Source organism: Hyperolius riggenbachi, chromosome 2, assembly GCF_040937935.1.
Source record: "Hyperolius riggenbachi isolate aHypRig1 chromosome 2, aHypRig1.pri, whole genome shotgun sequence".
Lineage (NCBI taxonomy): Eukaryota > Metazoa > Chordata > Amphibia > Anura > Hyperoliidae > Hyperolius > Hyperolius riggenbachi.
Window position 1 is genome coordinate 199,780,623 of NC_090647.1, and position 21,577 is coordinate 199,802,199.

A 21,577-nucleotide genomic window follows, 5' to 3' on the forward strand; every position below is an offset into this window, starting at 1 on the left:
TGTGTGTATACTGTATATGTATATAATAAAAAGATGGAAAGAATATGTTATGGTATGTAGTGTGAAAATAAGATGTATGGAATGGGGGGGGGGGGGGGGGGGGGTTAGAATTGTCATAATATGTAGCTGTATTGTACTTGGTTTATTTATGTAATAAACAGAAATGATTCATGATTTAAGCAAAATAGAGTGTGATAAATGTAGTTGTAAGTAACAATGTGGTGTTCAGTGGTAATTGTAATACTAAACTAATTGCATGAGATATTGATAGATATGCAGAGACGGAATATGGTGATAAATGTCACACTGGAAAATGTAGTTCTATAAAAATGTAAAATGATCAAAAGTTGTTAATTGAGTGAAAGGTTGCCATCCAGGAAGGGTTTTCTATCCAATCTTGAACACACATATGTGTTAAATCTAACAATTTCTTACAAACTGCCAATCAACTGAAACGATGCATTGGTTTGGTCGAATTAAATTAAAAAAAAATTGTAATGAGTGTGGCCACCTTTACTCTTAGCGTACTCTTAGGCAGGGGTCACACTAGGGCAGGGGTGAGCAAACTTGGGTAATTCACCCAATCGCACTTACCAGCGTCGATCTCCATGGTGATGGTGACATCATGTGACACGCTGGTACATACTGATGGCAGGTTACATGATGCTGCCGCTACTATGGAGACCAACACTGGAGAGTGTAATTGAGTGAGTTGCTTCTTGAATGGGCTCTGACTGTCTGCATTAGGGATTTGCATGCCTTGTGTGATAAAAAGCAGTACTGCCAGAACTTTTTTTCCCACAGCTGTAAAACGCACATTGCTCCCACTGCACTGTGATTGTGTATTGTGGAACAGTATGTGCATTTTCACGGTGTGGGAAAATGGATGCAATATTGGAATAGTGTGACCCATGCCCTAGGGTAGCTTTTTATATTTGACACAGTTTTGCTTTAAAACATTTTATAATGGCTTGTATAATCACTTAATTGTTAAGATAGCATTCTATAACTTATATGACAATATAAACAGCATTAATAATTGACAGTGTTTCTTTTTATTCCTATTTTAAAGGGAAAGTTTTATGAAACAGTTCATAGACCGGCAACAGCAGGATACTAGCTGTTTGCTAAGAAGACTTCCATCAGCTTCTTCATCTTCTTGTGATCATTCCAAAAGATCTGGAATAGAAGAAAATAAGTACATTGACCAGAAGGTGATATGCCATGTTTACTCCCTTCACTACAGTTCACACCTTTTATCTTAGCTACCCATATTGATTAACTGGTTCACTACCTCCTGCATGTGATCAACAATACAGAACAGTGTGCTATATCTTCTTACTGTCTCCATCAAAGAATTCACAATGATTGTAAGTCTTGTTATTGTGTGTTTTTCCATTGTCTTTGTGATATAACCTAGTATGTGAGCATAATCAATATCTTTTTGACAGAATTTTTTTTAGCTTAAAAACAAGAGATTGTCAAAAAATGGTTGTACAAGTACTGAAGGGGCTGCTACACATCATATTCAAGCCTAACGTTACTATTTTGAGCAATGTGCTACCAAAATTAATTTTATTAAAATGTGTGTGCTGCAAATTTATATTTTAAATCCTGTGTGTATTAGCGCACAATTTATACCTTTTTTAGGGCTTTGACAATACAGTCTAATAATTAACATATCGTATGATTGGTAAACTTACCAGGACGCAGGTCCCATAGCCATGGCAGTTTTGAAATAAAAGAGTATTTGTGCTACAGTGGCAAACATGGAGAAGAAGAGAATAATGGGAAGGTGAGGCGAGGTAATAGGTAATTTTGTTATAAAGTGGGCATGGGCACAAAAGTGTGTAATTAAACAATATTTTTATTTTTATAATTTCCATAGTATCCCCACAATATTTGGTGTCCATATTATATGTTCCCCTTGCACACGTCTTCCTTTTAGCTGCCCCATTTAAGTCTGCAGTTGTTCAGAGCCATATATCAAAAAGGCGCCAGGGAAATTTAGTTGCATGTAGAATATATATTCTACTATTAGGGCAATATTCTACTATTAGGTGCTGGATAATTGCGATAATATAATATTGGTGGTTTAAACGATATTCTATTATCACTTTACTTAACCTTCCTTTAACATACTGCTATCTAAGCCTAACACTAACCATCATTACCTATTCCTAATGCTAACCTAGTGCTAGCGAAGCTTAAAGAGACACTGAAGCGAAAAAAAAATTATGATATTATGATTTGTATGTGTAGTACAGCTAAGAAATAAAACATTAAGATCAGATACATCAGTGTAATTCTTTCCAGTACAGGAAGAGTTAAGAAACTCCAGTTGTTATCTCTATGCAAACAAGCCATTAACTCTCCGACTAAAGGTGGCCATACACTGGCCCGATTCCCGGCCGTTTCGACAGCAGATTCGATCCTGGGATCGAATCTGCTGCCAATCGTTTGCGGTAAACGCCGCCGACGATCCGATTTCCTCCCGAAATCGGATCGGTCCGTCGATCGCGCCGTGCGGGAAATTACCCTCGATCGCCCGCGGGTAAAGTGCGCGTCGCTAGCGGCGGCCGATCCGATGAAAAATACATTACCTGATGTGGGCTCCCGGGCGTCTTCTCTGCATCTTCTCAGCGCTGCACCCGCTCCATCCCGGCGCTTCCTGGGTCACTGCAGTGACCCAGGAAGTTCAAATAGAGGGCGCTCTATTTGAACTTCCTGGTCACGGAGTGACACAGGAAGCGCCGGGATGGAGCGGGTGCAGCGCTGAGAAGATGCCGAGAAGACGCCCGGGAGCCCGCATCAGGTAATGTATAGGGGGGGGGGGGACAGGCGGCAGGAGCAGCTGAACAGATTGTGATCGGTTTCAGGCTGAAATCGATTCACAATCTGTTTGCAGTAAAGGCAGCCATACGATCCCTATCTGATCAGATTCGATCAGATAGGGATCTGTCAGCTGGTCGATCTGATGGCACATCGACCAGTGTATGGCTGCCTTAAGTTTAGTCGTGGAGAGGGCTGTTATCTGACTTTTATTATCTCAACTGTTTTCTTTTTCTCTGCTAGAGGAGAGATCATTACTTCACAGACTGCTCTGAAAGAATCATTTTGAATGCTGCATGTTGTGTAATCTGCACATATTATAGAATGATGCAATGTTAGAAAAAACACTATATACCTGAAAATAAAAATATGAGAATATTTTATTTGCTGCTAATCTTCTAGTAATTATTCATAGTACACAACCAATTCACTATATTATATATTTTTTTCGCTTCAGTGTCTCTTTAACACTAACCTACCCTTACCTACTCCTAACACTAACCTGGTAAGTTACCCTTGGCCCGCTATCTACACCACAATCTCTGCTGCTTTTGGTCCCTCCATTGCTTTGGCTACACTCATTGCCTCCTGCGCCCAAATTGTACATACACATACAATATAAGTGTCATCAGAGTGCTGTACTGATGATCAGCTTAGCCACAGCTGCACAACATGTTCTGTTGCTATGGAGGAGAAAGGAGAAGCAATGGTACAATGCATTATGGAGTGGCTTCCGGTGGGAGAGTAAGGAAGGGGGCAATGCATTTGGTTATAACAATCCATAACCCTGCACCTTTTGGAGACGCATCATCAGGGTAGCTGTACATGCGAGGTTATCAACAGAGACAGCCCCAAAACGTTTATCTCATAATGGTCGTTGATTCACACAGCGTTTTTTTTTTTTTCACTTTAACTGTAAGGAGAGCTAATGCATAAGATAAACAAATAAGGAGAGATCATTCATGAGATAAACAGATAACTGATGCTATTAGCGTAACCCGTGGTAATCGAGTATTGTGATCGTTGCTATCGAGCATTACCGCTAGTAGCGCGAGTTACCATAGCAAAGGTCATGCTAGCCGTGTACAGTCAGCCGGTTATTCTAATAGCGTAACTCGCTGTACGCAGTTGCAATAGTAAGGGTAATGTTGCACTGCACTGTGTGTGCATGGCAATATTAGCATGCTTTCCTTCATCAAGCTCAAGGAGAGGTAAATCTTGATTTTAGTAAAAAAAAGCAGAGGTAAAGCATGAGTTAAAGTGAACCAGAGATGAAGCACCCTCATGTATGTTACCATATATATCACCTTACCATATATACACCTGCCCTGCTCTCTGTTTCATTCTTCACTTCTCAGCCTGCCTGTTAGCAGCCCTGATAAAATCCCAGACTGAGCATTCAGTCTGGCTTTGCTCAGGAATCATTATAGATGAGTCACTATAGCAGAGCCAGAAGGGGGCAGGCTTGGGCTTGAAAAGACATCAGAGAAGTCAGGCTCAGCTATAATGATGTTTGAAACAGAGTGCCGGGTTGGTGTTTTCTCTAATGTTCCCACAGATATATATGGTAAAATACATGAGGGTGCTTTGTCACTGGTTCTTTTTAAGCCCATTAAAAAGAGATAATCGGGAGTTAAAGAGGAATTCCAGTGAAAATAATGTAATAAAAAAAAGTGCTTCATTTTTACAATAATTATGTATAAATAATTTAGTCAGTGTTTGCCCATTGTAAAATCTTTTAAATCCCTGATTTACATTCTGACATTTATTACATGGTGACATTTTTACTGTTGGCAGGTAATGTAGCTGCTGCATGCTTTTTCGGCAGTTAGAAACAGCTGTAAACAGCCATTTCCTACAATGCAACAAGGTTCACAGACAGGAAACTTCCAGGAGTACCACGGTACTCAGAGCTTCTTGTGGGAGGGGTTTCACCACAATATTAGCCATACAGAGCCCCCTGATGGTCTGTTTGTGAAAAGGAATAGATTTCTCATGTAAAAGGGGGTATCAGCTACTGATTTGGGATAAAGTTCAATTCTTGGTCGGAGTTTCTCTTTAAATATATAAGGAGAGATAAATCATGAGTGAAGTCATTTAAGGAAAGATACATTCTGAGTTATATAAGTAAGGTGAGATGATTCAACCGAAAAAGATATGTGAATCAGCCCCATGTTATATGTCGCCTCAACTTTTAAGTATTCTGTAGTAGAGATGTCGGCGAACCGTTCCCGAACCGTTCGCCGGCGAACATCTCACCTTGTACTACTTCCGGGTCACTATGACCCGTAGTAGTACGCCTGCGCTGGCCCGGCGGTGCGCGTCCTAGATCGCGCTCCTGTAGCCGGGCACTTTCTGCGCATGTGCGTGACGTCATGAGTGACGCTCATGCGCAGAGAGTGCCCGGCAACAGGCGTGCGATCAAAGACGCGCACCGCCGGGCCAGCGCAGGCGTACTACTCCAGGTCATAGCGACCCAGAAGTAGTACTAAGCCCATAAAGATTCGCCTGCGAACGGTTCGGGCCATCTCTATTCTGTAGTTTACTAAGTGTTCCTCAGAGTAACTTACAATTCATGATCTAGGATTTTCATAGTCTAATATCCCTAACATGGTCTAGACTCTAAAGTCAATGGGGTGAAGGGTAAGCCAATTAAATTACTAGCATTTTTGGGTATGTTGAAAGAAACCCGGTGGCTGGATAGTGTAATGGTTAAGGGCTCTGACTCTGACACAGAAGACCAGGGTTCAAATCTCGGCTCTGCCTGTTCAGTAAGCCAGCACCTATTTCAGTAAGGAGTTTCTTGGGCAAGTCTCCTTAACACTGCTACTGCCTACTGAGTGCGCTCTAGTGGCTGCCTCGCAAGCGCTTTGAGTCCGACAGGAGAAAGGCGCTATGCAAATACTGCAATTATTATAAACCCATAGAAGCCCAAGTACAAACTCCATGCACATAGTTTTGTGTTAAAAATGTTAACCTGGGACTGTATTGTTAAAAGGCAATAATACAATCAAGTGCAGCACAGTGCAACTTAAACTCTTGTGACATTTTTACATCCTGTGAGGCACTGAACAAGGCTGCCTTGCAGTCTCAATATAATAAGTACCATCATTATTGCAGTAATTATGTTTTTAACTCTAAAATTCATATGAATGGTTGTGAATATGTAACACGAGCTGAATGGTCCATAAGAAGCATTACTGGCTTACTCTTTATGCCTGCTGAAAATAGAAACACTTTCTTTAGCCATGCATAATCCTAGCAGATTACAATACTTGCCAACCTTTCAGAATCCTTGTTCATTCATAGGCCTTATAACGTGTAAATGGAAATGTATTATGTGGCAAGTCAGAAGATTACTCATCGTGTACAGCAATTTGTTTGATAAGGAAGAACTGTGTGGGAAGGATGTGAAAGCTGCATTGTCAGTATAATTCTGGGAACATACTTCAAGGCTAGAAATAACATAGACTTTGAAAGGTGCTTACGAAATAGCAGACATTTATTCCACATCCTAAACACTTATAACATTGTATATGAAAGCTACAGTGAATATACTTCTTAATTGAAAATGAATGCAAGGATTTGGAAGATAAATGAAAAGTGTGTTGCTGCTCTTAGGTGGCTGACATAAAATACTCAGAATTTGTAGGCTCCTAAACAGAGCACAAAACATAGAAAAGCAGAGTAACATCAAGATTTTTATACTCTTTTAAAGTGTTTTTTTTAAATATTTGTTGAAAAAGAAAATGTTATAAATCATGTAAGGGGAAAACAAGCATGTATATGTGTGAGTTTTGAATTGTGTGGATGGACAGTTACATTTATTTTGGGATTTTATTGTTGTCTGTGTCCTCACTGGGTATACTTTCCCTCACTTCCTGTCCTTCGACCACCCAAATGAACCCTGGTAATCCCAGGACTGGATATCAGAGATGGCAATAAACGTGACAGGTGTGGCTTGTCAAAAAAAAAAAAAAGGAAATTATATTTCTCCCAGCTGAAGAGATTTACTTATGGTACCTCATTTCATGATGAGTAGCAGTAATAGCAGTAAAAAAAAACAAAATAGATTCCAATCCTTTCTACACTTTCCAAAACTGTGATGTTTCCCTTGGGTCTAGTGAATGTCCTTATGGCAAAATTTAAAGGGACCTCTCATCTCAAAAAGCCCCTTCACACTGGGCCAAAAAAAAGCTCCGATCCGGTAGGGCAGAAATAGATGGGTAAATGGATTCTATGTTAAGCAGAGGATCAATTTATACATGCCAATGTTAAATGCAGCGGGACAGAGCAGGAGCAGAATGCACTTTCCCAACAGGCACAATTTTTCCGGATCCCAGGTATGTTGCCGATGTTCATGGGGCCATTGCAAGTCCGCTCAGGATATGCTGAACACACCATTGTGCATCCAGCCTGTAGATTGAACCTAACCTTAATCATATCAAGTTATCTAGACAGATATTGGATAGATTGAATAATCTACCGTCCTCTTTTTAGTATAATATATTTCTGCTGGTAATCTTTCATCTCCAGTGTTTATCATTCACCATAGATTTCCATTAATCTATGCAGATTGAATACTGTACAACTATTCGTAAATCTTTCTGTACTTATCACACTTTGATGCGTGTTTGTTAACATAGAAAACCTACGGGCCGGTTCACACTCGGCGCTTGAAGCGGTGCTTGCCCGCAATCGTGTTCAGCTCTGTGATTTGCTCGCAAAATCTCGTGATTCAGCGCAATTTGTGCTTGTGATTCCCGTTCAATAGTATGAGACTCACAGCACAATCGCCCCCGAAATGCTGCATGCAGCAGGTTTGCGATTGATCAAAATCACAAATGCTGCTGTGTGAATATTTCCATAGGGATACATTAGTAGCAGCGCTTTGCTGATCACCGGCGATCAGCAAAGCACTAAAAAATCACCCAGTGTGAAATAGCCCTAAGACAGTATAGGAAAAAGGAACTATCAGTAGTTCTTACAGTATTTTCTGGATTTCACTCAAGTTTGCTTTGATTGTTGACTAAGGCCTCTTTCACAGTGCGACGTTAAAGTCGCACGTTAGAAAATGTTCCAACGCAGACTAACGCACAGCAATGCAAAGTCTGTGCGACATTCACATCGTTGCGTTGTGTGTAACGTGTAGCAATATTTAGAAAGTGCTGCATGCTGTGTGTTTAGCAATACATTTGCTGTGTTATGTGTGTTGCACATGCTCAGTAATGTTTTGTTTTTTTAAATGTAACGCATGCGCCATTTTCATTCCATCAGTATGCGACGCAAGCGGCGCACCAAGAGACACATAACGTAGTACAAAATAACGTCCAATTTTATAACCTACATGCGCTGCTTTAGGGGCACGTTGTGCGACCTTAATGTCGCATCATACGCCACGTCTTAGTGTGAAAGAGCCCTTAGTGAAAAGGAATGGCAAGGCATTCATCAGATCAATCATTGTTCACAAAAAGGATGCAAGTCTACTCGAAAGGGAAACTAAACAATTCCCATATATAGTTAAATCTCTAACACAAAGCTAGTTATTTTAGCAGAGGAACTGAGGAGAAACATGCCCAACAGAGACAAAGAGGTGTGGTAAATGAGTAGTTCACAACATTGTTCATGTTTTATTATGAATTTGACTTGATGCACAACATGAGTTAAGTGCTCAAAAGGAGTCTGACAAGAAAATAGTTTGGGTCCATAAAAAATGGTTTTCTTTTGACAGAGTTTTATTCAAAAACACATAATTCAAGTTCACAACAATGTCAGACCAACAATTTGAATATCATTTAATGCATACCTGAAGTGGCATGATGAGATAAACACAGGTACATATAGTAATAGTCCTACTACTAACTTTTCTTATGTCTCTTTCTATTTGTTTTCTTGCACTGCAAGTGTTAAAGTGTAACTGTCGGGCATAAAATCAAAAATCTATTTTTATCTGGTAAACAAGTAATAAGGATGCTAACCAGGCAGTCCAAAAATTAAAATCACTATTACTTTTCTTGTTGATAAATGATCATTCCCCAGTTTACCTGACTCTTACTTGGTACACACAAAATTTGGTACACAAATAGGAAGTTGCAGGGCATGCTGGGTTGTCCTTTTTTGCTTCTCTACTTCCCCTCAGACTTAACTAATGCAGCCTGATTGGCTGAAGCCTCTTTCCCTACTGTTTTCTATAGTAAAGGGTGGGCAAATCAGGCAGAGGAGAGTAAGGGAGGAAATGACATCAGGATTGGCTTCAAAATAGCCACAGTTGAAATGTGAAATGTTAAGAAGGATTTTCTCTTTTTTTTTTTACTGTACAAAACCTGGACTGTGCAATACATATGTTATGTAAGTAGAGCAAGTATTTATCTACTTATATATGTGGTTTTTTTCTGAGATAGTATGGCTGACAGCTCCTCTTTAAGTCTGAGGGGAAAGTAAAGACGCAAAAAAGGACAACCCAGCATGCCCTGCAACTTCCTTTGTGTGTACCAAATTGTGTGTGTACCAAATAAGAGTCAGGTAAACTGGGGAATGATCATTTATTAAGACGAAAAGTAATAGTAATTTTAACTTTTGAATTGCCTGGTTAGCATCCTTATTACTTGTTTACCATATAAAAATAAACAGTGGATTTGTTATTTTATGCCTGACAGTTACAATTACACAGAAAAACAGTGCTATTCTCTATGGAAATAAAGTAGTCGACCGGAGAGCTGAATTCAGAGCACTTACTGACAGTTCAATAGAAGATAAAACACTGGCTATGCACACAATGTTAATAACAAGGGAGAATTCTAAAAATCAAACGCTATTGAAACAAAATGTGGATGAGCACTGAGGTCGGTCCTGACAGCCTGATTTGGTTTGGACAGCCCAATCTTTTATTGATTAGGCAAAATATAAAGTACAGTCTAATTTGCAGGAAGATGTAAAGATATGAATTTTAGTTTGTTGATGTGATATGAATTTCATTTATGTAGTATCAAAGAAAAGAGATGGAACAAAAAAAATTATTTTTTAACAAATTACACAAAAAAAAACACATAAATGATAGTTACAGTAAATCAAAGAGAGCTATTAAAAAATGGTTTAACTAATTATGTCAAACTGGAAATGTATATGCATCCAGTTAGAATCTCACAAAGGCAATCAGGATGTACCGGTACGTCCTGTCAATCAGCGTCAGGTGCGCTCATTCATGGCAGGACGTACAACATGTGCTCCCTGAGAAAAGAAAAGTTCTTGTATACGAATGAACATGACTCCAATCAGGAGCAATGTTCATTTCTAATAATAAAGTAAAACATTTTTTAACACTTCCTGGTAACTCAAAATCTTGGGCCAAAAGTAAAATTAAAATAACAATACATTCAAAAATAAATTATTAAATTTAGTATTTTAATAATGTTGATATCTTCCACAGCGATGTATAGAGTATATAGTCTTAACACTTAACTGTCCCCCAGGGGGGCTCACAATCTAATCCCTACAATAGTCATATGTCTATGTATTTATTGTGTAGTGTACATATGTATCTTAGTCTAGGGCCAATTTAGGAGGAAGCCAATTATTATAAAACAATTGTACAGAAACAAAATGACAGCATTTTAACAAAATACATAAATAGTTAGGGACTCCGCTTTTTATTGTGTATGTCATGAGGGTATCTTACTGTTATTTCAGCAAATAAGGGCTTGTAATTATTGTTAGGGTACAAAAAATTAGGAACATAAATTAAATGTGATAGCCAGGACAAATGTGCAAAGGAAATGTATGGGTTTTATCTAAGTTAGCATTGTTTACTTTAAAACTACAGGGGATGGAATTGGAGAAAAAGTGTATATTCCCCCCCCCCCCCCCTTCCCCATAAAATGCATAACACATAAGGTGATTACTGAAAACAGAAATCCTAATTTGTGGTGAAAAGAATACAATATATAGATCATTTAGGTGTGGTAAGCAGTGATGAAGTTATTGGCAAATCAATGGGAGGAGTGCTAAAAGGTGAAAATGGCTCTTTGGGGTAAAGGTAAAATAGCCTGTGAAATTAAGTGGTTAGAGGTTGAATTCTGTATTTATTAGGCATCCTTGTAATCAGTTCAAATAGCTCTGAATTGTGATTTCAGGAATATTCTTTTATATTAGCCATGTAGTTATAAACTTTCTGTCGCATTTATTTGAATCTCTGGATTAGTTTTCCATGACTTCAATACTTATCCCGTCTAAAAATGTATCTGCACAGCTTATTTTTTACAGCTGACACAGAAGATGGTTTCTGTTAAATCACATAATCGACACAAACACATTTGGAGAATGTTGAGCAGATTGTCCTGCTTCCTGGTGATAACAGGAATTGGCAGATGGCTCTGTCAGTATTTTGATAATCAAAGTATAACCTTTGATGGTTTCATAACAAGCCACACAATTATTTCACTAATTATGGATTTTTTTTACTAATTCTTAATTATTTTGTGGCGGTAACATTGCAAAGATGCAAAATACTTAAAAAATGTTTGTGCAGTTTTACCCAACAGAGCTAAATAATTTTCATTAAAACGTATGGCAGATTTTTATTATGCTGATTTTAATGGCATGCATTCAGCTTTGCGTAGCTGCGCAACACATGCAACGTTACAAAGAATGATTGGTGTCAATGACTCAATGCAGGGAAGAACTCTTTGTACCTCAACACTGGTTAAAAAAAAGTAATAAGCTAGGTTCACACTAGAACACAGCCATACCATGAAGGTTTGCAACGGATCAATGTACAATCCTCTGTGACTTTACCAGTTGTACTCAGTAGTCTGTTGGTGTCTACTGTAACAGACATGACATACATAGCATTCTATATATGACATATCCGACTTCCACTTAGTGTGTGGAAAATTCCCACAGCATGAGACTTTACATTCCGTCACTACAATGGACGCAACAACAGAACTTGTCTGAACAGATCCTAAACTTTATTTAGTATCTGTCAACATTTTTATTTTCAGTTGTGGTCTATTCTGGGAAATGGTAACATTTCCTGTTTAGTGTGAACCTATACATAAAAAACTGAAGCTTTGAAATCTGTACAAATAAGTCCTACAGAAGCAGCACTAAACTGCGTTATGAGAATGGTCTTTCCTTCTCAATTTGTTTCTTTTTCAAAGGAGTTTAGGAAGAACATGTGTTATAAGCTGGTCACACATATATTCATTTATTCTCAATTCCAAAAATAAGGAGTTTGTATGGTTTCCTCGTGTCTGTGTGGGTTTCCTCTGAGCACTCTGGTTTCCTCCCACATCCCAAAAACATACAGATAAGTTAATTGGCTTCCCCCTAAATTGGCCCTATACTATTATACATGTACTACACGATACATACATAGATATATGACTATGGTAAGGACTAGATTGTGAGCCCCTCTGAGGGACAGTTAGTGACAAGACAATATACTCTGTACAGCGCTGCGTAATATGTTGGCACTATATAAATATTAAAATAAATAAATAAATAAATCATTTGGCAAATGCTGCATAGTGGGCTTTACAAAACCTTGGCAGAAGCTCAAGTAAACTTGAATTTGCAAAATGCTCAAAGTTCTCCAAACTCTTTTATCAAATCAGAGACTTAAATAACTATCACCTGACAAATCTGATTATATGCTTCTCCATGCGTTGTCCTAGTCATGACCATCAATAATGGTGTGCCATACAAAAATATGGGACTTCCTCCTGTATGACAAAAGGTAGCATTAGAACTAAGGTGCACATTAGCGGTACAATATTTTCCTCAGATATGAACTTTCAATCAGGTGTTTGATTGTACTGTACAGAAAATCATGCAATATAAGGAGAAAACTGATGTAAAATGATTCCATAATCAATTGGAATAGAAAATGTTGTTGTTCAGAATGTTGGATTTTGCAATCGTATCTGAAGACAGAAATTGGCATATTCCAGTTTGTTTGAACAATCAACAATTACCTTCTGATTACTTTTGCTCTCTAAGTCTAATGAAATTATTTCATTTGATGAAAATATTGTACCGTTAATGGATGAAGCTCAATTCACACTAGAAGGGACCCTCGCCTCATTGCAGGGTTACTCTGTAGTCTTCCAGAAATGCACTGTGGTGTATTGCATGGGACGCTGACACCCCAGAGCAGTTGTATGTCAATCATCAGATGAAAGGCAATGCTGTCCAAAAATTGTACTGGTCAGGATTGTTTGTTGTGGAAATGTAATGAAGAAAAATGGACATGTCACTGACTACTGTTAACGGATTCATAGAAAATCATTGCAGTCTTCGTCTTTTAAACATAGGGTCTGATTCACATAGGTACAGTAAAACTGCCATGTGCAGTTCCATTCCAATGCCAGGGAAGTAGCATGCATTACATTATTACGCAACTTGTGTTACCTAGGTAGCACGCTCGTGTTGGTATGTAATAAGTGTTATGCCATGTGTGACCAGAAAAAATGTGCGCGTTACCCAGGTAACATGGGTTGCAGTAAAAGAAAAAGGTGCACTACTTTCCTGGTGTTTGGACCTGTACAATTGCTGTGCGCTACCTGCACATGGAAGTTATAGCACACCTCTGTGAATCAGGTCTCAACTTGCTAATAGCTATAAAGTATTTTCATTTGACAGTTAGGCTTACTAATTATGAATTGCTTCCTACATTGGAGATTTCTCCCCAATCTTAATCTTGATCACAGAAGTCACAAGAATAAGAAATGGAGGGAAATCTCAAACAGCAACAAATTCCCTCATGATTCTCCCCACAGGATGGTAAAAAAAAACTTAATTGCAATTCAACTTTAATGGTTTAATCAGTGTGATTTGTGTGTAAGATAGTGATTTTTCGAATCAAAAAGTAAATGTATTTTGTCTTTTTTCGCAGCTACGCAAATCAGTATTCAGTATCAGAGCAAGAAACCTCTTAGAAAAGGAAACTGCAGTAAATAAAATCCTCAGGTAATAAAATGGTTTACTGAGTAAAGATTAACACTCATAAAAATATTCATGAAGAGATGCACATGTTGCTCTAACCAAATCTGAATTTAGAATGGATTGTGCTTATAGGAAACAAAAGAGAATCATGAGGCCTTTACTAATAGGTCAAATTCTTATGAATCAATACCATATATACATCAATAAATCTGCTAGAAATACAAATTAGATCAGCCTTATGGGTCTGTTGACTATGGATTCTAAACCACATGAAATTTGGTGTTTTTGTAACCAAGATAGATGGATAGATCGGATCTTATTGCCAGCCTGTAAGGCATTTCCAGGCTTGAGATTATAGAATGTCTTATTACACAGAGTAATTCTGTAAAATTGGCCTCAATTTATTAAAACTGTCTTCTATTAGATGTTCAGGGTTTGTAGCCCCTGACCTTGATCATAATGTAAAGTAGCTAAGACTAATGATGGGCTAGGCAATTACAGATTAGACGATTGACATCACATGTGCATTTTCAAGTATGTGTAAATAAATACGCTATTTATTTTTTTGTTTTTAAATTCTTTCTATTTGCGTGTAAGTAAGATTTCAGTCACATAACTACAAATCCAGTAAGTTTTTCTTTGCTGCCCACTCACATTGTATAGTCATAAAAGCAGGGCTTTACCCTACTTTGTATTATAATTGGTGTATGGATTACCTCAACAACTTTGTTGCATGCCCCACCCCTTCCCCGTGTCATGCACCCATAAAACTGAGGTGGTATATTTACTCTGCATAACGCCACAACTAGTTGGAGACATGCTTTAAGCTTAGCAGGGTAGGAGTGTGCACACCATCTCTCTAAACATTGTGTGCCATCCTGCTGCACATGCCCCCCCATCCCGTCGCATGAGCGCTATACTGCAGCACGCATGTTCCATGCACCTGGGCGCCATCTGATCAGTGTTGCGCCCAATTGTGGCCAGTTAGAGCGGGGTGGAGCAGGAGGGTACAAGAGCGGGATGGAAGGACATACAGACACACAGCGGCCAGCTTGGAAATTATTATAGTTATTTTATAATTTAATAATAAACTTCTAGCATTACATTCTGATCGAACCTAAACTTTAATACTCAGTAGGTAAACAAAAAGTTGCTAAGCCTTTATTTCATAAATCTTTTTCACTTATGATCTCCAATGGCCTATGACGATCTCCAGCCTGAAAATACCTTTGTAAAGCAGGACTATTATATTTTTTTTGTGTTAAATGTGTTTCTCCTTTTTTTATTTTTCCTTCCTGGATAATGAAACTGCATTATGTCAAAATTGTGGATATTTTTTCCCCACCTTTCTAAAACAAAATTCACTTTTATTAATTGCATGGTAACATAAAACAAAAGTTCAAACAGTTGTTAATCAATCTCCCATATTTACAAAAGCTGAAAATGTTTTAAAGGGAAGGTTCAAGCAAAATAAAAAAATGAGTTTCACTTACCTGGGGCTTCTACCAGCCCCATGCAGCCATCCTGTGCCCACATAGTCACTCACTGCTGCTCCAGTCCCCCGCTGGCAGCTTGCCGACCTCGGAGGTCGGCGGGACGCATTGCGTACATTTTTACGCATTCCCGCTAGTCTAGGAACATTAACACATACATTTTTACGCGTTACTGGTTCAATGCGTACATTTTTACGCATTAAACCAGTAATGCGTAAAAATGTATGTGTTAATGTTCCTGCACTAGCGGGAATGCGTAAAAATGTACGCAATGCCTCCCACCGACCTCCGAGGTCGGCAAGCTGCCAGCGTGGGACTGGAGCAGCAGTGAGTGACTACGTGGGCACAGGATGGCTGCATGGGGCTGGTAGAAGCCCCAGGTAAGTGAAACTCATTTTTTTATTTTGCTTGGACATTCCCTTTAAGGTTTATGAGTTCAAGGTAAGGACTGAAGCTGAATTTGTTAAAGGGTAAAAAAATACTGCCTTGTTTTATGGTGATGTATAGTCTGAACTGCTTTGACTAAAGTGTGCGCTTCTATTTGTAATACAGTCTTGCAAACTACTGAGTCCAGACATCTTTTCATGTCGTACAGTCTAATTTATTTCTCTTTGCAAATCATTTTTTTCAGAGCATGCACGAGGCAGCGCATGCTGAGTGGCTCCTTTGAAGGGCAGCCTGCCAAGGAGAGATCAATCCTCAGTGTGCAACATCACATACGACAAGAAAGAAGGTAACTTTAAGTAGAAAGTATCACATTTTCTTTCTCTTCAATCTGTCACAATATTATATGTCCTACTCTTATTTTACACTGGGAGAATGACCACACTTCCCTCTAAATAAACTGCTTTAAAATGTATTATTATAAATGTCACTTCATTCAAATGCAACACCACTATCAATTTAAAGATCAAAGAAAAGAATGTGTTCTTTGTCCAAGCAGATTATACATCATTGTAAGAGGACGCAATCCTTTACACCCCAAGCCATCCTAAGTGACATGCTTCTCAAAGGCATTCATTCACTGAGAGTCCCATTCTTTATTTCTTTTTCAAATATTATCTACATCTACAAGACTAAAGCATGATCCAACTTTCTTTGCTGTTTTTTCTCCATTGCATTTGTTTTCATTGTTACAGATCACTAAGACATGGCTCTAACAGTCAAAGAATCAGCAGGGGAAAATCCTTGGAAACGTTAACTCAGGATGTGAGTCTCATAAATTGTTAATTGTTAACATTTTATGTGTACACAAATTTCATTATATCTATGTTTCTATCAACTAGCTGTGTTGTTTGGTAAGGAATATACTCAAACAATGAAAAACATTGCTCCTGAACAACTATTATACAATCGTTAAAGGCTGATACTAACCCGCACTGCAAATGTATTGCTTGAGAAGAACAAGTAGTTAGAGGCTGTACCTAAGGCCCTGAAAATGTATAAAATGTAGCCCATATCATCCATAATAGCTTCCAATAATGCTTGCCTTGCTTGCCAGGGCTGCTACACTGATTCATGTTGGATGCAAGGGGGTGCTGTTGGCCTGCAACTGTTGCCTAGAAGAGAATGTACAGTGCAGTTATGTACTGGTGATCTGACCTAAAACTAAATGCAGCCTTGGCATCTTTTATGTTATTATTATTATGTATTTATATAATGCTGACAACTTCCTCAGCACTTTACACAGTCTGTAGTTATGTCACTTGCAGTCCCTCAGAGGAGCGCACAATTTAATCCCTCCCTACCACGGTCACAGTGTTGTGTCCCAATCACAGACTAAGGCAAATTGTTTAGGGGGAACTAGTGTTGGGCGAACACCTAGATGTTCGGGTTCGCGAACGTTCGCCGAACATCGCCGCGATGTTCGGGTGTTCGCGCCGAACTCCGAACATAATGGAAGTCAATGGGGACCCGAACTTTCGTGCTTTGTAAAGCTTCCTTACATGCTACATACCCCAAATTAGCAGGGTATGTGCACCTTGGGAGTGGGTACAAGAGGAAAAAAAAATATTTGAAAAAGAGCTTATAGTTTTTGAGAAAATTGATTGTAAAGTTTCAAAGGAAAAACTGTCTTTTAAATGTGGAAAATGTCATGTTTCTTTGCACAGGTAACATGCTTTTTGTCGGCATGCAGTCATAAATGTAATACAGAGAAGAGGTTCCAGGAAAAGGGACCGGTAACGCTAACCCAGCAGCAGCAGCACACGTGATGGAACAGGAGCAGGCGCAGGAGGAGAAGGCCATGCTTTTTGAGACACAACAACCCAGGCCTTGCATGAGGACAAGAAGCGTGCGGATAGCATGCTTTTTACCGCCATGCAGTCATAAATGTAATAAAGATAAGAGGTTCAATAAACAGGGACCGGGCGTCAACGCTAACCCAGCAGCAGCAGACGTGATGGAACAGGAGGAGGCGCAGGAGGAGAAGGCCACGCTTTCAGGTGCAACTCAGGCCTTGCATGAGGACAAAAAAATGTGTGCGCAAAGCAATGCAATGAGTAGTTTTCAGGACACAATGGGCTATTCGGAGGAGCTATTCCCACCCCCACAATCTTCTACCTGTGAAAGGTCAATGGAACAGCCACAAATGTTGTGCCCGGATTCACAACCTTTTTCTGTGGAAAATGCACCTCGCACTGAAATGCAAGGCGAGGCCGAGGATGAACATGACGTCAACAACTCAACATGACGCAAAATGGGGGCGGAACAGAAAGCTGCTTTCAATGTTTTGAAGGCCTTAATTGCCTCCGGTGGCCAGTTAGATGCATCGTTCATCACACCCAAATCCCAGAGCAATGTGTGCAGGAATTTGAATCTCAGGAGGTGTACCGAGATCATCTGGACAAGTGACCAAGTGACAAGTGACAAAGTGACCAGTGACAAAGTGACAAAGTGACAAAATGACAAAGTGACAAAATGACAAAGTGACAAGTGACAAAGTGAGAAGTGACAAGTGACAAGTGATAAAATGACAAAGTGACAAGTGACAAAGTGACCAGTGACAAAGTGACAACTGACAAAGTGACAAAGTGACAAAGTGACCAGTGACAAAGTGACAACTGAGAGGTTGTTCTGGGGAGCTCCACTGCACTCAGTCGCATATGAGGAGAGGTCTCGTCGGGACTGCTGATCCTCCTCAGCTTGCTCAAAGCCTTGAGGGTTCCTGAAGATCCTCTGCTTGGAGTTCGCCGGGGTTCAGCTTGGTGTCGGGGTCGGCGGCGTCCTCCTCACTCCAACGTGGCAGATCTTCTGTTGAAGGAAAAAAAAACAAACATTGTTAAAAGTCCAGTACCGCTTCTGAAGGACTCACCAAGAGATGCAGGAGCGCTTCAATCTAGCGCACCATCGCTCGCTGGGTGATGTCCCTGCCTACGCGCTGGAATTCTACGCTGCACATGCTAGCACGCTTTTGCGCAGTGCCGAGGCGCATTACAGCAGCTAGTAGCTACCAAGCTTCTGTGGATCTGATTGGGCCACCATGTTGGATCTTTGCCAAGTCCTCCAAAATTTTGAGCAATCCACGTTGCGTGACTGAGCAGTGACAACTCTACAGTCAGCATTACAATACCACTGCTGTGTTTACTGAAGAAATCAATGTTGAAGATGGAAACCGCTGGCATGATGCAAGTGGGGGATTCTGAAGATGAAAACGATCAGCGTGATGATACCAACATCAGGCAACCTGCCTCAGGAAACGCTGGTCCCAGCTATGACAAAGAACAGGACGAGGAACAGCTGGAGTTGGAGCAGGAATTGGATGCCCCCACTGCCGAGGGACAGAGCGGTGCACGTTGGACTTCCACAATTTAGCGGGAAAGGACAGCAGAAGAGGAAGAAAGTGATGCTGGTGACGAATATGGTGCATCACAACAATCACAACGCTTACAAGAACATGAAGACAGAGGAGTCTGGCAGGATTCTCTGGCACACATGGCTCAATTCATGCTAGACTGCATTGAACGCGGCCCGCGCATTATTCACTATTCATTATTATTCATTATTCTGGAATCTGGACAACATCAATTACTGGGTTTATACCCAGTTTATACAAACACAATGTTAAAAAACTGATTGAAGAAAGTGTCAGACAGGTCAAAAATTGAACAATTCCAGCAGGCCCTTGAGGATGGAGACTTTAGAGAGGAGATTGACATCCTCCTCCTTCTCTAGCCAGTTGTACGCCGACAGACTGACTTCAGCAAACCCAGGAGGACCAGGAGGGCAGCAAAGAACACAAGCTGCTGCTAGTGCCGAAAAGGGAATGGTATTGGCAGTGTCCTTGGAGTGGGAACATTTTCTGACACCCATGCAGCAGCCCACAGAACAGCAATCGGGCAGTTCCACGTCCTCCAACACCAATCGCCTGGAGAAGATGGTCAAGGTCCAGGACTACATGTCAGATGGCGTAGCTGTGTTGAACAATCCATCTGCAGACAGACGGTGAGTGTGACAGGCAGCACAGAAGGACCATGGCAACTCACTCATAGTACCACAGTTTGATAGTGCTGCCCAAAAAATTATATGGATCCGTGGACCCGGGCACTGCGGGCAGTACTGGGAAGTGGGAACGCAGATTTTAGTACCTAAACACACGATACAACATGTTTTCCGGGGTCGGACTCTGAGGCACATACAGATGGTCCCGATCACCACCTCTGCCACCCCAACATCCCCAGACACAGACCCCTCATCGTCCTCAACATTAACTTGGGATGCTGGCCTGAGCCAGACCTCCTCCTCCACATCAGGCCCCATCATCTCCTCAATGGCAGCCCTCATTAATCGTTCTGGCGACGGACCGATGGACACAACATTCTCCTCCGGAGAGGGCTGCTGCTGACCACTGGCTGCTGGGGTGGATGTTATAGCTTGCGTGGGGCGTTGGCTGTTGCTGTTGTTGGGAGTGCTGCTCACAGCAGAGGTCTCTGAGGAACTCATGGTGAGCTCATATAGTGGTTGGCGGTGAGTGGAGTATTACTGATCCCAGCAATATACACACTGACTGGCAGAGTACGCAATGCTATATAGTCTGGCTGAGCGGTGTACACAGAGTGTCAGTAAACAATGGTATATAGTCTGGCTGAGCGGTGTACACAGAGTGGCAGTAAACACAATGCTATATATAGCGTGGCTGAGCGAGGTGCACAGTGGCAGTACACACAATGCTATATAGTCAGGCTAAGCCGTGTACACAGAGTGTCAGAAAACACAATGCTATATATAGCGTGGCTGAGCGAGGTGCACAGTGGCAGTACACACAATGCTATATAGTCTGGCTGAGCCGTGTACACAGAGTGGCAGTAAACACAATGCTATATATAGCGTGGCTGAGCGAGGTACACAGTGGCAGTACACACAATGCTATATAGTCAGGCTAAGCCGTGTACACAGAGTGTCAGAAAACACAATGCTATATATAGCGTGGCTGAGCGAGGTACACAGTGGCAGTAAACAATGCTATATATAGTGTGGCTGAGCGAGCAGTGTACTACTGTTCCCAGCAGCGACACACAATGACTGGGGGGGACCCTGGCTAGCGTGGCTGGAGAGCGAACTACCCTGCCTGCCTACCCAAAGCTAAACCCACAGACAAATGGCGGAGATATGACGTGGTTCGGGTATTTATTTACCTGAACCACGTGACCGTTCGGCCAATCAGAGCGCGTTCGGGCCCGAACCACGTGACCCGTTCGGCCAATCACAGCGCTAGCCAAACATTCGGGGAACGTTCGGCCATGCGCTCTTAGTTCGGCCATGTGGCCGAACGGTTTGGCCGAGCACCGTCAGGTGTTCGGCCGAACTCGAACATCACCCGAACAGGGTGATGTTCTGCAGAACCCGAACAGTGGCGAACACTGTTCGCCCAACACTAGGGGGAACGAGTTAACTTATCTGTATGTTTTTTGGTGCACAAAGGAAGCCCAAGTAAACACATGAAGAACAAACAAACTCCATGCAAATAGTGTCCTGGCCCAGATTTGAGTTCAGCTCACCAAGACTCCAAGGCGAGAGTTATCAACTACAGCACTATGCTAATGAAACAAATCCACTGCTTATCAAAGTGAAATGGGGTCCAGTTAATTTAATTGCCAAGCTACGTGAAGTGTGTTAGAGGTAGGGATGTAACTATACTTTATAGAGTCTACCAGTAAAATTTTGATATGGCCTCCATACGTTTACACTTCCTTTCCATTCCTGCCATGGTAACCTCTGCATCCTGGGAGCCCTTTTTCAGGAGATCATAAAGCCTGGCCACCATGTGCATTCCCCATCCCTTCCCCAATAACAGTGTAGCCACTATGACT

General features: G+C 40.8%; 1 protein-coding gene across 8 annotated transcripts in view; it reads left to right on the forward strand.

Moving 5' to 3' along the window:
* NALCN (sodium leak channel, non-selective) overlaps positions 1-21,577 on the forward strand; it is a 640,650-nt gene that overhangs the window by 485,492 nt on the left and 133,581 nt on the right. For all 8 annotated transcript variants that reach the window (XM_068267982.1, XM_068267985.1, XM_068267987.1 and 5 more), the window contains 4 exons: positions 1,073-1,214; positions 13,727-13,800; positions 15,901-16,002; positions 16,409-16,478. In XM_068267982.1, the coding sequence (XP_068124083.1) occupies positions 1,073-1,214; positions 13,727-13,800; positions 15,901-16,002; positions 16,409-16,478 (388 nt within the window). The remainder of the gene's footprint in view (positions 1-1,072; positions 1,215-13,726; positions 13,801-15,900; positions 16,003-16,408; positions 16,479-21,577) is intronic.